Source organism: Barbatula barbatula, assembly GCF_947034865.1.
Source record: "Barbatula barbatula genome assembly, chromosome: 1".
Lineage (NCBI taxonomy): Eukaryota > Metazoa > Chordata > Actinopteri > Cypriniformes > Nemacheilidae > Barbatula > Barbatula barbatula.
Window position 1 is genome coordinate 12,160,500 of NC_136766.1, and position 19,594 is coordinate 12,180,093.

Sequence of the window (19,594 nt, forward strand, 5' to 3'; positions counted from 1 at the left end):
CCTGCGAAGGCAGGAAGTGTTGTTCTACCGGTACAACTCCACTGAGAGTAGATTCTCACATCTAAGAGCACCTGGGGAACGCAAATAACACAGCTATGAGGAAAATCTCAAATTGAACAAAGTCTGTGTCGAGAAAAAAGCGAAAACAAAAACAAAGAAATAATAAGATCAAATATGTGGGGGGAAAAAACACTGGGTCGAGGTGCAAATCTATTAAGTATTAGCTTAAGGGTTTCTGTCATTAAATGCAGACTACGGCGGGCTACAGGGGAATAAAAATAACAGTAGCGTGTGGTGATTACCGCACCAGTGAGAACACTTCATATTCTTCTCTCCCAAGGTTTCCTCTAACAAGATCTCTTTTTTTCTGTCTAATATTATGAATAGCATAATTGTTTTGCTGTCATTAGCATTGAATATTTCTTTCCTTTGTTGTTATACTGGAACCCGATCCTTTATTCAGCGACCACTCTTTTTTTCCCCGCTGGAAATTATGAAGCTTACTGTACATCAGCAAGGTACGAGACAAGAGTGAAAGAGAGCAAAATTACGAGGCCTTTCAAAAGCTTTCAGCACCGCCAAAGTTGATATCAGAGTAAATTAGCGTAGGGAAAAATATTTTTAGAGATCGCACAGCTGCTGAGGAGAGCAACAGGTACCATCCAGTAGGTTTGACAACAGCTTTTACAATTAATTGCTCTTTGAAAGCAGAATTTGTGTAGTTGAGTGACAAGGCGCTAATTCACCTAGGTTGAAGTTAAAATGGTAATATTGAACATGTGAAATAGCACCTCGCCTTCACCCGACGAGCCTTCATCACACTCCGCACAATGGAAATAGTGGAGATTCACCAACATTGTCTGTCACCTCTGAGACTTCCACAGAGAGAGAGAGAGAGAGAGAGAGAGCAGTCTTTCATTGTGAGAGCGCTTCCCTGAGGCAATACGCTCTGAGATGGAGAAGCGTGGGACGAGGCTCAGAGACTCAGTCTGATGAGTCGTGTCAAGAGTCTACCTTTACTCCGTAATAAGACTGGTTGACAGTTCTTAAATGTACCACAACAGTGTGCTCGGAGGCTGACAGCATTTAAACTCTCGGTGACAGGTTAAACATCATCAGTCAGAGATGAATGATTCGTCTCGGAGTCTTTTAAAAATCGCTTGTACGTTATAACTCGGTTCAACACAGGTTCTCTAGCTCCGACTTTAACGGTAAGGAGCTAAAGATTATGGCGAGCCGCCGTGTTCCCGAGGGAGGGATTATGCAGACATAAAACACAGGCCGGCTGACCCTCGGGCCGTAGGTATCATCAGAGTGTGACGGGTTCTCCCAGCTCTCCACATTTACCCGAACGCAAGGCTGCTAGCAGACTAACACGAGCAATATTACTGTTAATTAGCCACCTGATGAGGACAGCATTACTGGCAATTACCAAGTTTCATCCTCGTACTGCTTACTGCTTTTTGGATGCGGAGATCTCTTTTCACTGAATGCAAGGAGAACATGGGGGCCAACAGAGACAGAAACGAAAAAGATTGAGTTTGATTTTCTCTCCTTCTCCCTTGGTGTCTGTAACAGTTCTAGCGTTCTGAAAATGTGCAATAATTACTTAGTGGTGGTTGTTCTGTTGTAAATGACGTACAGAAGTAAAGTGTGTGTGGACATTTTGATAATAAAAATAGTTACAGATTATCCGGTGTGATCTCATTTGTTTTTGTAAGTATTCTTGCATAAACTGTGGTCTCAGTAAAAATATGTTTTCACATTACATTGAGATTTTAACATGTACAACATCAATATAACAGTATCTTAAATGTATGACTAAATGTCGAGATATAAATGAATACTGTGAGGTTAATATGAATATTGAATGCATGGGATTGTATTTATAATAAATGAGATCTAACATTTAACTAAACACAAACACACAATAAATTACCAAAGAAGTGAAACATGAATTAATGTTACATCTTAACATCAAAAGTGTTTTCCTTATATTTCATACTTGTTGAGCTTTTATGATAATTGCATACAGCCAAACAAAGAGTGCAAATTACCTCACTTATATTTGTTCCATCTGGAATTCATTAAAAAAATTATTTCAAGTCTTTAAAAAGGTCCTTCTCACTCAGTCCTTCTGAGTACACAACAAGCCATCAGAGTATTACTAAAGTCTGGCATCTAATTTTAGATTTTTCACAAATGTTCTGTATAAATGCGTTTTTAGATGATATCATATGTACACTTCACAAATATGAATGAGATCAGACGGGAACACACACTTTATGGTATTTAAAGTCAACTGAAAAATATATATATAAAAAAAGCTGCTTCTCTTCCGTTACATTTGTGGGCTTTGCACAAGGCAGGCACCAAATGTTTTAATTACTGTCTCATAATAGAACCTGGTCAGATGAACACACACTCACACAAGGTCTCTATTACCACACATTTAACACAGTCAGAGCTCCAGAGACAGAGGGAGATGGATAGAAAAGGAGTCAGAGTGACAGAAACAGAGGGATATAAAGTTAGAAAAAGTGGTAACACTTTACGTTAAGGGACCCTTTATAAAGCATTTATTAACGTGTTCATTAATGATTAATAAGTAATTTACAAATGCATTATAAAGCAGTTATAACTGCATGGACAAAAAGGGGGATTCTAATGAAATACCTGCCAAAAAGTGAGCATGTTTAAAAAAAAACATCATAAAACCCTACAGTGTCCAGTCTGATAGCCTATATTGCAAACAACATCAAGGTAATAATGAATTTGCTTTCGAGTTAAATTAATAATGAATAAATACATTTATTAAGCATTTATAACATGTGAGTTAAAAATGGCCCACTATTTGGCAGGTATTTCGTTAGAATCCCTCTTTTTATTCATGCAGTTATAACTGCTTCATAATGCCTTTGTAAATGACTTATTCATCCTTAATGAACACATTTATAAATGCTTTATAAAGTGTACGTTAATGTAAAGTCTTACCGAAAAAGTTAAAGAGGAGAGATGAACTTAAAGCTGACAGGAAGACAGGAAGTAAAGTGCACTGTGTCTGACCATCACCAGACTGGGGTCAAGACCCGCCCAAGAGAGGGTCTGATCCTACACCCTTCTGACAGTGATAATTGGCCACTGGTGACTAAACACCATTTACATTTAACTACCCACTCCTGTCTGCTACGGCAAGATGCATCTCAACGCACACACAAAGATAAAAAGAAATAGGCACCATGGCTAGTAGAAAGGCGCTAAAATTAAAAAGGTAGAAAGTCGTGGAAATCCAAGAATTCCATTCAAATCTGTGAATTTCCTGCCTCCTCCGACTGTATCGTTTGTGGGCTTGATCAATTTAAATTTTCTGATTTTTGAAAGGGAATTGAAGGGGAATTCAAATTGTAAAAGGATAAACCCAAAAGGATTTGCATCAAAAGAAAAAAAAGGAAGAAACAAAACAATACCATTCTGTGAAGGATATTCATACAGTTACATCAATTACTTGAATTTTCTCTCTATGTGTTGTGTTGTGTACTCAGATTTCTTAGCTTAGCCCCTATTTCTTGCTGTTTCTTTCTATCTTTCTCTTTCTCCAATCATCCGTCATCCTCGCTGAGTGGTTTGGAGTGAATGGGGACAGGGTTCACTGCTTTTCCACCAGGGGGTGTCAGGGCCTTATGAACTGTGACAGGGGGGCGAGCAGCCCCTTTTTCACGAGTCCTCCCGTCTGATCTCTCTATACATCCTCCTCTGCCTTTCCTTCTCTTACTCTCTTTTCCTCTATGTCTTTCATATCATGAGGAATGTCTTGACTGTGTGGCAAAACTAGTTTGTGGGTGGTGGGACTGCTCTTAGCGGTAAACATCGGAAACCTGGGCTTCTAACACACACTGACACACAGCTGCCCATCTACAAAAATATACACACATTTAAAATCACTAAAGATAGTGTGGGTAACCACGTCCCTCAGCATCGTGGTCACTGTCTAAAATGAACCCTCTCTAAGAACCAAAAGGGAGAAAAGATTTACCTCGCTAGCTGAACGATAACTTTATTAAGAGCTACAACATAACACAAGGTTTAACACGTCGAATTATAAGAATTATTGTCCTGCACTGATGCAAGCAATCCAAAACAATTTAAATCAGATCCATACAAACCGCCCAATAAAGAAAACATATTCCGTGCTTTGCCTGTCCTCAAACAATTGTATCTCCTGGAAAAAAAGTTAAAAGTTTATCTAGAAGGCATTATTTTTCCTCTCCAGAACTTGATGTTCCACCACAAATATTATTGTAATTCATATCAAGCCATCAAAAGAAAAATTGAGTAAAATCATAATGTGACATTAGTAACAGGTGCAGTTTTATATATGAATGTTAATCTGCCCATCTAGTGTAGAATTCAGAGAGAAATGCAATGACCAGGACTAATCTAATATGTCACTTATATGCACGGAAAAAAAAACTAAACAGTTCTCTTGTCACTGACAAAAAATTATTTAAAAACATAATAGATGTAACGTACAATTTTATGGCCAGTTAATGTTTTCAATTCGGCAGCCATTGGCAGGTGTATCAAATAGTTAATTTTAAACCCTTATTACAGCACCACAAGCGCACGCTTGCAACTGCTGAGAAATCTAAGTGCGGCCATTTTTCATGATGCCTAATGGAGGCAAAGAGAGTGATTCCAGATAACTGTTTACATTGCAGGCTACGGCGACGACAATAAAAACAACAACAAAAAGGGTGAGAGTAAAGCGGTGCGAAAAGAAAATCTAAGATATCAGAACACAAGGACTAACGACCAATTTTCTCTCGGCCTCCCTGTTTTTCTTGCTCTCTCTTGCTACGAGTGGTGCTTAACAATAAATGTAGGGCCATTCTTTTAAATACATCACCTCATCTGATTCGTAGAATTTCTTACAGATCAGCAAACACTTGAAAAATGTTGAAGGCCTAATTCTTACCATGTGATTTATGTAAGCAGGTTCTGCACAGGTGCTGACATGTGGTTATTACAACACGCGTAGCTTGTGATGATACGTTGTTAAATTAAGGGGAAGACAAAGAGGAGCAACAGTAAAATACAAAGAACACAATGCCCAAGACATGTGCAATGTATAGATGAAGATATGCCACTAACAGACCTAGTATTGATTACACGATACATTTACACAATGGCTGCCTTGCACAATGGAACAAGGCCATTAAGCAATGCGAACAATACAGGGCTAAGGTGTTAAAGAGAACCGTCAAGTGCTAAATCATACTTTTGCATTGATATGCTCTTTGCATTAGTATTTCTACAAATAAACTTTAATTGTTAAATGTGAGTATATTTCTTTTGGTTACAGTCAACAAGAAATTTCTCAATGAAATGATTTGTAAGGGAAGGTATTTGTTATGATGACAAGAAAAGTGTGTGCAATGTGTGTTTGTACGATATAAAGAAGAAGGCCAATTTACAATCCTATCAACGTAATATACTTCACATATAAGAGGGGGTAAATGTGTTTGTGTGTCTTATAAAAACGTTGTAATAATGAGAGTGCCACTTTAAAATGGATCTCACTCCACTTCACCCTGGATGTCAAGGCATACCAAATTCAGCTGAGAATTCTAAATATTAATGATTTATGCATTATTTGCATACAAACCTAATGCCAAGCCACTTCAGATAATCATATTTCGCCCCGAATTAAATTTTCAGAGGGATTTTTGCTTCATTTATGCCCAGCCCCAAGGAATCATGCAAAATGTGTTTCACTCAATGCCGTACAAGACACCGGGGCACAAAAGACTCACTATCAGACGTTTACACTTGTATTGCTATTTTACATCCATATGAGTTTCAAATACACACAAAGATGCTAAAAAGGACAGTAATTTTAGTGATTATTCCAGCGCTGTAGTCTGTTTTATATGTCCCTGTCTCTGGGCCAAAGTCTAGTATTGGTAAAGACTACTTTCTGGTATATATTCATTCAGAGAAGATAAAATGAGGACATCAAAAGGTGCAGGAGAGAATTTCTTTCATTCACCATCTCTTGTACACATGCGTAATAATTTAGATCAGGTTTAGTGGTAATACTAACACATTCTCCTCAGAAAAGAATGAATAAACTGTCTGTTGAATTTTCCTCGTGGTCATTCAATGCTTTACTGTATGTATTACTCAAACATGCCCACACACTGTCACAGTGTATACAGAGGGGCTCAGCTGCCAGTCAGAATCCACCAGCTACAAACTTATGGAGTCATGCTTTAAAAATGCCAAACAAAAACACGTTTGTTCTTCAGACAAAGCCTTATCTCTAAAGGTCAGTCGCTCTTCATAGCAGCAGGAGAGGAGGACGTCACAACGGCAATTTTTAAATGTCTTTGATTAAAGAAGGATATTACAATACGACATATTCACTACGCTGACAAAAACCTAGCATTCATTTCAGCCTAGTGAATGACCTCCTCTAAATATTAAAAATGCAACAGGTTCCTCAATGACGGACATATTTTCCATAATTGAAAGGTCAAAAGCAGCATTAATTGTTAATGTAAACCGTTTTGAAGGGAGAAAATTGAACTCATGGCAGTCTTGAAACTTTATTCTAAGTCGCCCTTGTTTGAAAAATGATGTCAAAACTATAACATCCTCACCCAACTTCAAGATCCATCACAATGGAAAGATGCTAGGCTATCTCCTTTTACACTGCTGCTGTGGTCAGCTCTTTCACAATATTCGTTCATCTCTCAGATTTTCATGGGTTTTCTAGGCTGTGCAGTATATATTGTGAATAGAGGTTTAGTCTGCTTTGGTTTTCTGTCGGATACTGATTCACCTCTTTGACTAGTTCAGATGACATGAGTGTTAGAGGTTGACTCATTTGTGGTTTATGGTAAAACACAGATCCAAATGGGAACACACACAAAAAATACTACATCTGATATTGTTACATCTATAATGATACACATTTAAAAGTGGGCTGTCCGATTTCCGAATTACGCTTGTCTAGACAAAGTAGGGCCGAGCACTCCATCCTAAGTCCCTTTGAATCTGGATTTATAATTGAAGTAATGAATGATTTCAGAAATCCATTCTTTATACTGTGTTATTGTGTTTTTATTGTGTTAGTTAGCTGTATTTTTTGAGTTATTATTATTACCACTAACTGCAGTTTGCTTGATATTAGTTGAAATGCAAAATTAAAAGAGAATTATTATTTTTCCAAATTACATTTTTATACTATTCAAGCACAGTATGCAACACAGATGCAAATATTGTGAATGAACAATAATTCGAAATTAAACAAACAATGCGTTTTAAGATTTCTTAGAATGAGATAGCTTAATAAAACAAAACCTGTTGTAAAATACTTGCAGTACTAGTTAAACCCCCCTTGTTTAATCCTACACCTATTTGCAGTAAGATTGTTTCACTGGGAGCGTTAAAAAACGTCTGCCTTGCTCCTCTGTGTTTGCAGACTAGAAGTAATAACACCAATGTAAAGCACCAAACTAAAAAAGTCTATCTCAACTCTTCATATGAAAATTTGTTTCCTTCCTAATGAACAATATATTAAGAGGAGGAAAATGGAGGATACTGTACATGCATAATATTTTCCTCAGCAAAATGTATTGTCTAATGGAAAAAACTACTATCTTGAAAGAGAATATATGATGTATATGATCCACTCATTTCTTACTGTGGCTGCCAAATAATACTAGAAATAAAATTATTTCAGATTTACTCTCTTTTCCCCATTCACGGTTACTTTTTTCTTTATATCACCAAATTTTCTGAAAGGGCAATGTGAAACAGTAGTCTCAAGGAGCACCAGTAACCTTAGCAGAATCATGAAAGGTGACAGATCATTTTTCACAAGGCCATAGATCCCGAGCTCTTATAAAGTAATGGGCTTTTGGGAGAGGCCTTTATGAAAGCTAAGATAGTTAAGTTCTGTGTGCTAGAGATGACACAGAGACCATTGGCTCTTAGTCTGTGTAAAAGCAGACACCCCAATTCCAAGAAAGAGGAGGGAAGGAGAGAAGGTGGGACTGGAGCTCTTGTAAAATGAAAACTTTATAAAGATTAATATGTTACTCTGTCATCCTGATGGTGTCTAAATTTGCCTGAAATAAGGTTCAACGCACTTAAAAGCTAATATTGTGCCTTTAGAGAGTTTCTGATTTGCTGAATTTCTGACCAATGAGGTAGACACTGAATCAATGTCTCAATGCGTAATTCACTGACAAAAATGCAGTTGTAAAAGATGCATCTTTGTAGTGAGGATGCAGTGTACATGTAAAGTATATCATGCATAACAGTGTGTGATTTTAACTTAAGACACTAAAACAAGGATTGATATTGTCATGCTCACCAGAGGGGTCATTTCGTTTCATGCTGCTGCTGGTGCTGCTGCCTCCCCCATTGGAGCTGCTGCCTAGGCCTCCGTTGAATGCTGCGAGGTTCTCTGAACTGTAGGCCCGCAGGACAGAAAGCATGTTCATCTGGTGCTCCAGGTGGGCCTGATCAGGCTTTACGAGGCCAGGAGGACCACCGCCAGGGGAGAGAAGACCCAGACCTGCCTGCTGCCACTGCTTCTCAGGGGTGGGAGGCTGAGGAGGAGAAAGACCAGAGCATTGGGGTCCCATGGACTGCTTGCATCTGTGGTTCCCTGACAGTGGAGATTCAGGAAGCAATTGTATGGATCCATGGTCCTCTTCCTCTGCATATCCCATCTCCATCTCCTCTTCTTCATCTGCCTCCTCTTCTTCATCTGAACGCATGTGTCGCTCTGTGGCAATGGGGTTATGCAATGATTTGTCACGACCCATTTCTTCTTCCTCAGACTGACCGCCACGTTCCTCAGATGCCTCTATATCACCGCATGATGCTTTGTCAGATGAGTCGTCCAGAGGGCCCTGACCACCCACATCATTGTGCTGAATTTGCTGCTGGTCCATGAATCCAACAGGCCCTCTCGCAGAGCCATCAAATACAGGGCCAAAGGGCTTATAGAAGTCACTGGAGAATGCTCCCATGGAGGCTCCATGCGGGGGCTGCTCCAGATGGTTGGACCAGCCTGCTTGTCCCTTCAAATCCCCAGACTCAGTCTCTCTGTCCCTGAACGAGGCTCCCTCGTGGTGATGGAGAAGGCCTATTGGTGGAGCAGCCAGGCTGGCTGCTTTGCCAACATGAGATGGCTCACCCAGGAGATGTTCCTTGGTATCTTTGCCTGGGCCACACTTGCCTTTACCAAGGTGGTTGGCTTGCAGGTGGAGGGCCATTAACTCTACAGAGGCAGTGGTGAAGGGGCAAAAGAGGCAGCCATGCCAGGCAACATTGTCCTGGATTGTGATGGATGCTCCAGGGAGGGACCCAGCATCAGGTCTCACTGACAAATCCAGAGGCTCATATTGGGAGCGGCCAACTACAGCTGGCTTGGCATCACCAGAGGAATTCTCCTCTTGGTTCCCCTCATTGGTTCTTTTGGTCTTAGCCTCAGTACTCTCTTGGCTAAAGTGCTGGCCATGCAGCTGATTCTCTCTCATTTCCTTCTCTTTCTTCATAGAGTTGAGGACGAAGCTGTCCATGAAAGCTTGCAGAGACCCCTGAAAGTTGACTCCATTTCCCACCATACTCTGGTAGGCCCGGCTGAGGTCTGAGAAGCTGGCAGGACTGTCTCCTGCAGTGTTTGGTCCTTCAGGATTCTTCAAGTTCTCTGTGGTGGGCTCTGCCCCTGGTCCATGGCGATCACGTTCCCTTTCGCGGTCTCTTTCTCTGGGAGAGAGCATTCCCGGTGGAGCCCACTGGTGTGGGAGCATTTGACCCCCTCTGAAGTCCAGACCAGACGGCATCATGCCCTTGAAGACCCCACGAAGGACATCAGGACGAGCAAAGACCCCACTGCTGTTCTTGCTGTGTTCATCCTTGTGTTCAGAGGATGGAGGGTGGTTGGCAGAGGGAGCGCCTCCATTTTGTCGCTCACGGTGATGGCGCTCCAGGTGGTACTTAAGGGAAGCTGATTGAGTGCCTGCATAGTCACAATGAGGGCACCTGTAGGGCTTTTCACCTAGAGTGATAGAGACAGAGAGAAGACAGAAGTTAATGTCAGTACAACATCAACAATATAGGTGCCAACAAACTCAGCAGGAACCTTTGGCACGTTCCACCTGTCAGAAGAAGAGCAAAATGTAAATATTTGACAGAAATCACATCAGGGATTATGTGAAGCCTCTCTAAATCTCACATTCTGCTGCATTCTATTACATTTATCACTTAGTAAACATCAATCCATCAGCCTTTTTGAGAGAAGGGAGGGGTTTCAATACGGGTCGATCCAGCTCAATCCAGATCCGACGAGTGAGCCATCACTCATGTCAGTGTCATAAAAAAACATATCACCATATGGTGCCTTCAGTCCACTACAGAGATCATATTTTCAACTGACAACAAAACTGTCCGGATGTAATCTTTCTTCACATGGGGAACTGCAGGCGTGTGGTGCTTCTGCCTTTCTCTGTAGCTCTGTATCTCTCTCACCCACTTTCTGGCTCTCTCTCCTGGCCTTGTCTACTGTCAGGCCTCTCCACCTTGGTGGTGAAGCTGTTCTGCGGACATTCTCTATTCGCAGTTTATCATGGTGAGGATAAATCAAGCCCCACAGAAGCTCTTTATTCCCACTGGAGAACAACTGTGACCCCTCGTCCTGAAATGCTCCCAATAAAAGGCCCTCGTTTGAAAGTGAAGATAGTCTAAATGATATAAACACACCATATGTGGTGCACATGAGCATTCCTCACACGGCAACCTCACACTGTGGATTACAAAATGCTAACCAGCATGAAATGTACTGTAAAGATAGCATGCAGGCAGTTAAGAAACACAAGCAAATGCACAAGAATTCTTGTTAAAAGTGAAATGGGAGCAACGTTTAATGAGAGAAAGAGCCTAAATTGCATTTGCATGATCCAATCAATATCGATATATAAAAAGCCTCCTGACAACAATTATAATAGGCTTGCAATGAAAGCTAGATTTATAATATCAATAAGCAATAAATAAAATGCAAGGGTTGATTTCTGAGACCCTGTAATGTTTCAGGAATTAAATGATCTAGCAGGAGGTGGAAAAAGAGGGAGAGATATGGGAAAATGAATATAAAAGCATGTTTGTCAATGTGTGTGTGTGTGCGGCAATAAACGCTTAGATTGTACACATGGAAAACATTTTTTAACCCAGAAAAAATGTTGCATTGTTACGCAAGACTGAATTGAATGATTTAAGTCTGGCTCTGTAGTAAATCATGGATATAATTAGCAAATGGCATAGTGCTCAAGTAATTTATCATTATTTGGAGGGCGCCATTCCAGAAAAAGAATGGAAGATCTGCAGACCCACTGCACAGCTTCCTAAATTAAGTATCACAAACATAAACTCGATAAAGTATTGATAAGACAGGTACATACGAAGGGACATACAGTGAAGGGCAGAGGAAAAAGAGAGTAAAAGATAAACAGTGATGGGTCCCGTCTTTTGTTCTCTTAAACAGCGATTGAAGCGTATATTCAAAAGACATCATGCAAGATGAGCTTTTAACCCAATAAGTGCTTATCCTCTGAGCAGGATAACAGAGGCTTGATGTGATTCAATAAGGAAACGTCCTTGATGCAAATGATCATTTTCAGTTCCTTTAACTGGAAGGAATGATATTCAGTACCCAAAATTAGAGTACAATTAGAGCGATCTGCTTTTCTCCACTCCATATTGAGCATCTGCTTATGAAAATACTTATAAAATCAAAATGATTCCAGTCCAAAACAACATTAGGTCACATATTATGTTAATAACCTATACGATGTTATGAGTATAATAAACATCATTATATACAGTATACACTGGTTATGTGTTTATAGCAAGTGTGCGTTCAAGTGCCTGTGTAAGTCTCTGTGCGTGTGGCGTGTTCTTTGTGCACCATTTGGGCTCAGTAAGACATCTGCTCCATCATACGTCAGGGGCACGTGTGACATCTGGGGAATATACTGTATCCTGCCTTGCAACATTACACACAATTTACTGCTAAAGGTCATTATGTACCCGTTAATCCACTTTTAATTGATATCCACACAAACAACACAACCTCGGGGAAACAAAATGGATCGCCAAGGCAGAGAGGTAAAGAGATTATTATTTTTCATAATTTAAAATGAGAGCTTGCCAAACTCAAAAAAACTTTCCAAAGCTTCCAATGCCTTTTGCTGATAAACTGTGTTAATAAAAACAGGAAGGAAAAAATACATATCAAATTGCCATCTGGTATAGCATGACAGGCTTTATATAAATTACAGGGGCCTCTCGTGAGCAGTACGTATCCATTATCATTCTGCAAGTTAAATTCTAAAAGAGTGCTTTCAGTCTCTCTACTTAAGGAAGTTTGGCGCAAACTGATTTCATATGGATTTGGGCGATTTGTCATGACTCCATAGCAACAGTTTAGAGTAAACACCCACAGCCCTTACAGAAGGGCAATTAAAAAAGTTAATAGATATGACATACTATAAGATGAATTTCCATATGGCTTTACAGAGCGGCGAAAAGACACCCTGCATACCACGGGGGGATAGAAAGGGAAAGAGAAAGATTGACTGCCCTGGAAAAATAGATGTGTTTTTTCCTTCTTAAGCCATGTTTTATCTACTCCAAATGTAGAAACAAGAATGTCAAGGTGTTTGAGTTCTCAGGCCCTCCACGCAGTACCCACAAGTTCTATTTACATTTGAAATTACCCTTTACTGTATGGACCATTACTTCAATCCTTTCATTCATTTTAAAGACTTTCAGAGAACTAACTCACCATGCAATAAGCAAATAAGCATCTCGAGAGGGAATGAAAACAAAAGTAAATAACACACAAACAACTGAAAGTCATGCATCTGGCAAAAACGGCCATCTTAGATTGCAGGCGATACTGTCAGATTTCCCTCCGGGAGCCTGCAGAGTGACCTTTGTAATTTACATTGCTTATGGTTTGGAACAGTAGCAAGAGGCCACAGAGGTGTGTAATCGCTCCCTCTCTCCCTCTTCAAAGTAAAGCCTCAAAACGCTGTTCGATACAACCATAAACCTCCACCCGGCCGTGCGAGTCAGGTCTCCTTGCTTCATACCCAAGCCTCACAAGAGATACGTAATAGCTCTCGATGTCCAAGGTGAACTCGCACGCCCTTTGCCTGTCTGCCTTTAAATAAAGGTGATTCGTCTGGCATGTTGGTTCTCCGATGCCCTCAAGTTATGCGTAGCCATTGTCAGGAGCAAGGACCTTTTTATTTTTTATCTACAGCTGCTTACTGCTAAATACTGCCTTGTCCAGAAGGGGACAATCTGTGTCTCTAATTGCTGTCACTGAAGCCTAGATTCATTATGTGACTTTCCCATTAAAATGTGAGCATTAATTTGTATAATGAAATATCACCCACTGCAGTGTTCATTAGCTGTGGCCTCACACTATACGCTGCACAATGTTAGCTACCTAGAAAACTGTGCTTAATTTCACTAATGGATATTTTCCCGCTCACTGTTGGAGAGGAAATTAATACTGTAACATTAGCTCTTTAACTTTTGGAGAAATTTAAATTCACTTCATTCCTTTCAAGCCAACGTTAGAGAGTCATTAATCTAAAATTGTGTCGCACAATGCCCTGGCCTCTTCAGTAAGCAACGGCATTGTGACGGCGGGGCGGCATCGGGATTGAAGCCCGCTTTGTGTCATCCACGACTCTGATTGCTTTAAATCAAGGCAGGATATTTGTTTAATGTCAACAGCATAGTTTCAGCCTGATTGGAAGGGAGGGCAGTGACTCTGCGGCATGGTGCATGCCTGTTGTTCCTGTAAATTATTTCAGCAGAGCTTGACCGAGTCCCGCGCCGTTTCTCTTACGTCTGTCAGGCCAGAATCTTTATGACAAACCTATAACCGATCAGCAAAGAGTCACACATCTTGCAAGTACATCAGGGCTTGTGTAAATTGCTGCATCGACAGAAAGTAAAGCGGTTGTGTGTAAAGGCACTCGAGCCGAGCCACACACACGTGGGCCCTTCCCAGTCAGCGCAGTGAGTGAGTGAGTTAACGGAGGCTTGGGACGAGGGCCTCTGTTTCCTCTCGGCTGAATTATGGCCCTACTGGGGACCCTTACCCCCTGCCCTGAGCAGGCATAACTCAACCTCCCTCAGCTAGAAACATATTTCTCCAATCCATCCGCTGCTCTCCTGCTAGAAGGATACAGCCGGCTTGCCCGAAGCCTTAACCTCTCTGTTTAAAGAAGCCTAAGAGAAGCAAAGTTAAACACTTCACTGTGACTGCCTGTCATTACATGAACATTCGACACTCCTAAGTGCAGCCGGTAGCAATGCGCTACGTATGGTTTTGAGGGTTTGTCATTGTCAAGTAACTCAGAGTAGTACTCTTTCCAACTGCTTCACAGTGCATAATAGACAATAACAAACGTGTTCTTCAGGCCCTACAGTACAGTTCTGTATCGAAAAGTAATACTATTTCCTGTGCTTCAGCCGAGAGAGAACATGAAAATACTGCCGTCTGGGACACTTAAATATTAGCCGTTGTCAGACGTGCCTTATAATCAGCCTTAATGCTCCAGAATAGAGCAGCTATGTGCTTCTTATTAAGTGGGACAAACACCATCTGGGTGGTCTTTGCTCTTTCTTGTAAGCACATACCAAAAAATAACAACCATTGATTTCCTGAGCTCAAGTGATTCCATTTACAGTTATGGAAAGAAGAGGGATTGGCTCAATATAGAATGCTGCTTCTATTTTAGTCTGTCCTTTTTAAAGGAATGATAAAGGTAGAGTTTTTACCGTAGGGATGGATTTCTACCTCATCTGACCCTTAACAATTCATTTGACTGGTGTAATGTATTCAGAAAGAAATGTATAGGGTGATTAGGTTTATCCAAAAAGGCATTTAAATAACAATAATAATAAAAATTATGTAATATCCATAATAAATAATCCAAAATAGTTTGTTTATTAAATAGTTGTATAATATTGCTAGTATACTCATGCACGGAGACAGCAGTAGGCTGAGTGTAAGGTGACCTCCTTGTGCTTTTCCTGCTTATCCTGCATGTTAACTAGGCCAGCTGTGCCTGCTAGTGAGCCTCAGCCTTGCTCTTGGGTGGAACAGCAGGGTCTCCTGACAGCCACTGGACCAGCACTGTTCACATCATTACTCTGCTGGGCTGGGGCGTCCTCTCTAACGTACCTGAAGTTCATTTACGGACTCTGAGTTTTCAAACTCCCCAAAAGTGGGCTGCGTAAAACATGAATCATTAACACTGTAAAATCGTGTATGTGACTAAATACTTTTAACGCTTAACTAAAATAATTCACGCCGTTATCTCTGAGAGTTATATTCACTTTTAAATCAATTTTATTTAAGTTTTATTGTCCTTTAAATTGTAAAGTTGTGTTTGTAATTTTAAATCATTTGCTTTTGAAAGATGCCTTTTTTTCCTTTGTCAATCATTTTATGTACAGCACTTTGAATTGCCTTTTTATGAAATGTGCTATATACTGTAAATAAACTTGCCTTGCCTATATGTGCTTTTACTGACATGTGAAGAAAATATTGTAAATGCTTTGAATTTGTTAGCGTTAATGTAATGGTAAAGTTTTTAACTAATTGCTGTGTTGACAATGTTACAATCTGCAGTGACAAGTTTAACTTCAGACATGTACTAAAATAACAGAAATTTAACAGCTTCTGTGATGTGACGTTCCTGCATTTCAAATTGAAAAAACTCTCTCACCTGTGTGTATTCTTAGATGAACCTTCAGATGGTGGGAGGTGCGAAATGATTTGCCACAGTAGGGGCAGTCCTTCATGCTGGAGCCCACGCTCCTCTCCCGGTGCTGGGTAGTGGGGGGCTGGACAGCACTCACAGGCTTTGGCATCTCCTCCCCAACATCTATGAAACAGAAAAACAGAGAAAGACTTTCAGGTTCACTTCGAACCAACCACACGTCAGATGTTTTGTTTCTCCATTCTTTGAGCTTTTGCCACCCAAATCTGCTAACGCCATGCTAAGTCAAACACATCAATGAGTTCACGTGCAACCCCTCCTCCCTCACGCCCTTCACAACCCGACAGAACGCTGACATTCTTTACAGATATCACAACCCGACCCCCCACCTGTGTACACTCACATCCCAACATTTTATCTAGTCTCTCATCATATTTAGTGGGAAGCATATGGCAGACTGTGTTGAAATGAAGAATACAGGAAAAAAATCAGCCATCTCAGCAAAAGGGTCTTCGCTTCACCGTGGCGCCCTGGTTTTGACAGTTGACGTCGACGGGGAGCTTGATGGGAAACGGTGATAACGATGGGCTCGCTCTGATTGAGCAACCGTCTCACCAATAATGTCTAAGAGTGTCAACAAGTCCACACTTAAGATAATTAGTCACTTTGCTTATATGTGAAATGTCAGCAGTGTTACACCATGGTGAGTTATGGAGGTTATCATATCGTGTGAAGTGTCTGACACTCCAGTGAAGTTATGAAGCGATATAAGACCAGGTCAGGTTCACAAGTAACATTCATTCACAGATCAACTAAACACATTTATTGAATGTTGAAATCAACACTTGTGGTTCTTAATACGAGAATAATCACCTATTGGATTTAAAAATAAAAGTGTCAACCCACTTTCTTCATATACATAAGCTCTGACCCTAAAAACACAAACGTTTTTGTCAACATACTTTGTACACCTTAAAGCACATGACCGGCCACAGTGCGAGAAAGGGTTTATATGCATTTTTATTTTAGTGCCTACACGATATGGTGCGTGTGAGTAAAAGGAGAGCCATGCCGTGCATCCGAAATCTCAGTATGCAAAAACAGTAGGCGAGAAATACCCTGATGGTCTCCAGCGTCTACAGATGGACACTTCTCTATCCCATGATGCAACGGGAGCTGAGCAACGGTCAAATTTAAAAATGTAATCAAATAAATATAGCAGAAAACTTCAAAGCAGGTGAATTTAAATGTAAGTACAGATTACTCAATTTCTCGTGAATAAATTATGTTTGTACCGATGTCTAGGTACAGGTTGATGTTAATACATCATAGGTCAAAGAGCATACAGGTCACATGACAATAAAACATGGCGGATGCAGTACGTCCGAAATGTATTCATACTGCCCCAACACGTGCTGTTTCAACAGTCGATAGGGAGGTACTTCATTTAAATCAGTGCGTACTGTCATAGTATGTAATTTCGGACGCAGATATGGTCTCAGTGGTTCAACCCACTTTAGCATCCAATCAAAAGCTTTTGTACTAGAAATCTCTCTTTCTTTTGCTGCTTTTTTCACCACTTTCCCTACCCTCTTTTTAAGAATCGAATGAGATTTGAGAAGTTAAAAAAGGAAGAGTTGAGTCAGCATCTCGGTCTCTCTTGTGACTGATCGCTTCCCTGCAATTTGCTGCATCCGTTTTGCCTACCAGTATTACATTGTGATGTGTGCCCCATTTTCTGACCCAAACATATACTCGCAACTATACAAACACTCTGACCCACTTTCGCCTGGTACACAGACACTTACAATGTTACTCCTATACTAGCAAATTTTAGAGGCTTTTGTTGAAGAGAAAACACAGTGTTGTTGTCCCACATCTGCAAACACCTACAAAAAAAGCACTCATACACATTTTGTAATAAACTGAATGTCAATCATAAGTCTTATGAAATCGTAGGACACGTTTATTGTAGTAGATTAATTAAAGTAAATAAGAACGGATTTTGGTGGATTGATTACCATTTGTATTACCATAGTTCAGGTATAACAACAAATATCATGTTATTATAGTATATATATATATATATATATATATATATATATATATATACAGTTTTTATAGTTAAACAACTGTTAATTTTTCATAAGGGAATCTTAATCATCTGTCATGTAACTACAGACAGTACAGGAACATCATGAAGACAGATACATAGCCATACAAGGCCATAACAGGTAATACTGTTCTTTTATCTCCCCCCCCTGTCTCCACACACACACACACACACACACACACACGCAGGCCAGCAGGGCTGTCTTTAATCAGCTGACTGCTCCCCAGCTTTTAATACGGCTGTTCCAATTACTGTAAAAGTCATCCTGCACCAAATAACCACAAATATTGACAGTTTATTGCACAACACATTTATGACATTTGAAGGTCACCCCATATATTACGCATCATCTCTCAGCCCAGGGTGTCTGGAACAGAGAGATTCTCGATAACCCGCCACCTATAACTATTTTCTGCATATTGATTTTCCATTTCTCGGCCCTTTTTTATGCAAAAGAAAAATGTGTAAGAGACACAAGATTAAAATTATTGTCACGAACGAGCCGCGGCCTTCATTTATTATCCAGTTAAGCTTGAAAACAATAACTCTTTAGTCCGGCTCGCAGACAATGCTCCAAAACATTATCAAATGCTACAGTATTCTTTTATAGATGTTTACAGTCTGACTAATTAGACATGGGATAATGAAGTTACTTCTGTAATTTATGATTAGCTTGCTTGTTGTGACTACGCTGGTATCAATCATCTCCATCTCCATAAATATTTCATCGACCACTGGATTCGCTTATGAGATTTTTGCTGCCGTAACCAATAATAAAGAGCATCTCCAAACGCGTGACACAATATATCAATATCAGTCTTATTGTCCATCCAGTTAGTTAAAGGAACACGTACCTTAATGCTGCAGTTAATAGCACATGTACGTAAAGGGCAAGAGGAAAGTTCTACAGGACCGGTATTGCAGAACAAGCCAGAACAATAGACTGGAACCGGACTAGAGACCATTGGGAAAAGCCATCTGGGAGGTGTGTCGCTCACCCTGTCGTCAGCTTTCTCTCTCTATTTCTCTTTCAAACACACTTACACATGCTTATGGAAGCTGGTAAGCTGTGTATATATGAGAGTTAAAGTGCATGTATAATATGTATTGTCACAGCGAAATAAGATTTAATGTTCTTTATGTCAGTATTTGTTCGTGTATGTGTGTGTCTTCAGCCTCTCAAATCTCCACAGATGGACCACACCCTTTTCCCACTAATAAAAACAACAACAACAAAAACCCACTATGAAACAAACCCCCTTCCCCCACACACACACACACACACACCTTTAATGGATCGCTCACAATCACACTTTCACTCTAAATCAGTCTGTGGTTCTGATTACTCTCATATCACTTTCAGAGAAAAAAAGATGCAATCATAAAAACAAGATGTCTCCCGTATCCATTAGAATAATGTGTCACGTGTCACACTCAGTCATTGACCTCCCTGCCTCTGTAGCACCCGAGGAAAATGTGAGAGAAACATTTGGATTTAGATAGTAAAAGCAGAGAGGCAGAGAGAGAGAGAGAGAGAGAGAGAGAGAGAGAGAGAGAGAGAGAGAGAAGAGGTAAAATGTGATGACATCATTTGAAAGGCATTAGGCTTTTAAAAATGCGCCCGGGGGGAACTGATTTTCTTACGCTGGAGCAACAC

At 40.3% G+C, this 19,594-nt stretch overlaps 1 protein-coding gene across 4 annotated transcripts in view; it reads right to left on the reverse strand.

Moving 5' to 3' along the window:
* Nucleotides 1–19,594, reverse strand: part of znf536 (zinc finger protein 536) — a 153,689-nt gene that overhangs the window by 27,288 nt on the left and 106,807 nt on the right. For all 4 annotated transcript variants that reach the window (XM_079468106.1, XM_079468107.1, XM_079468104.1 and 1 more), the window contains 2 exons: nucleotides 15,831–15,989; nucleotides 8,384–10,078 (listed from right to left, as the gene is read on the reverse strand). In XM_079468106.1, coding sequence (XP_079324232.1) covers nucleotides 8,384–10,078; nucleotides 15,831–15,989 — 1,854 coding nt within the window. The remainder of the gene's footprint in view (nucleotides 1–8,383; nucleotides 10,079–15,830; nucleotides 15,990–19,594) is intronic.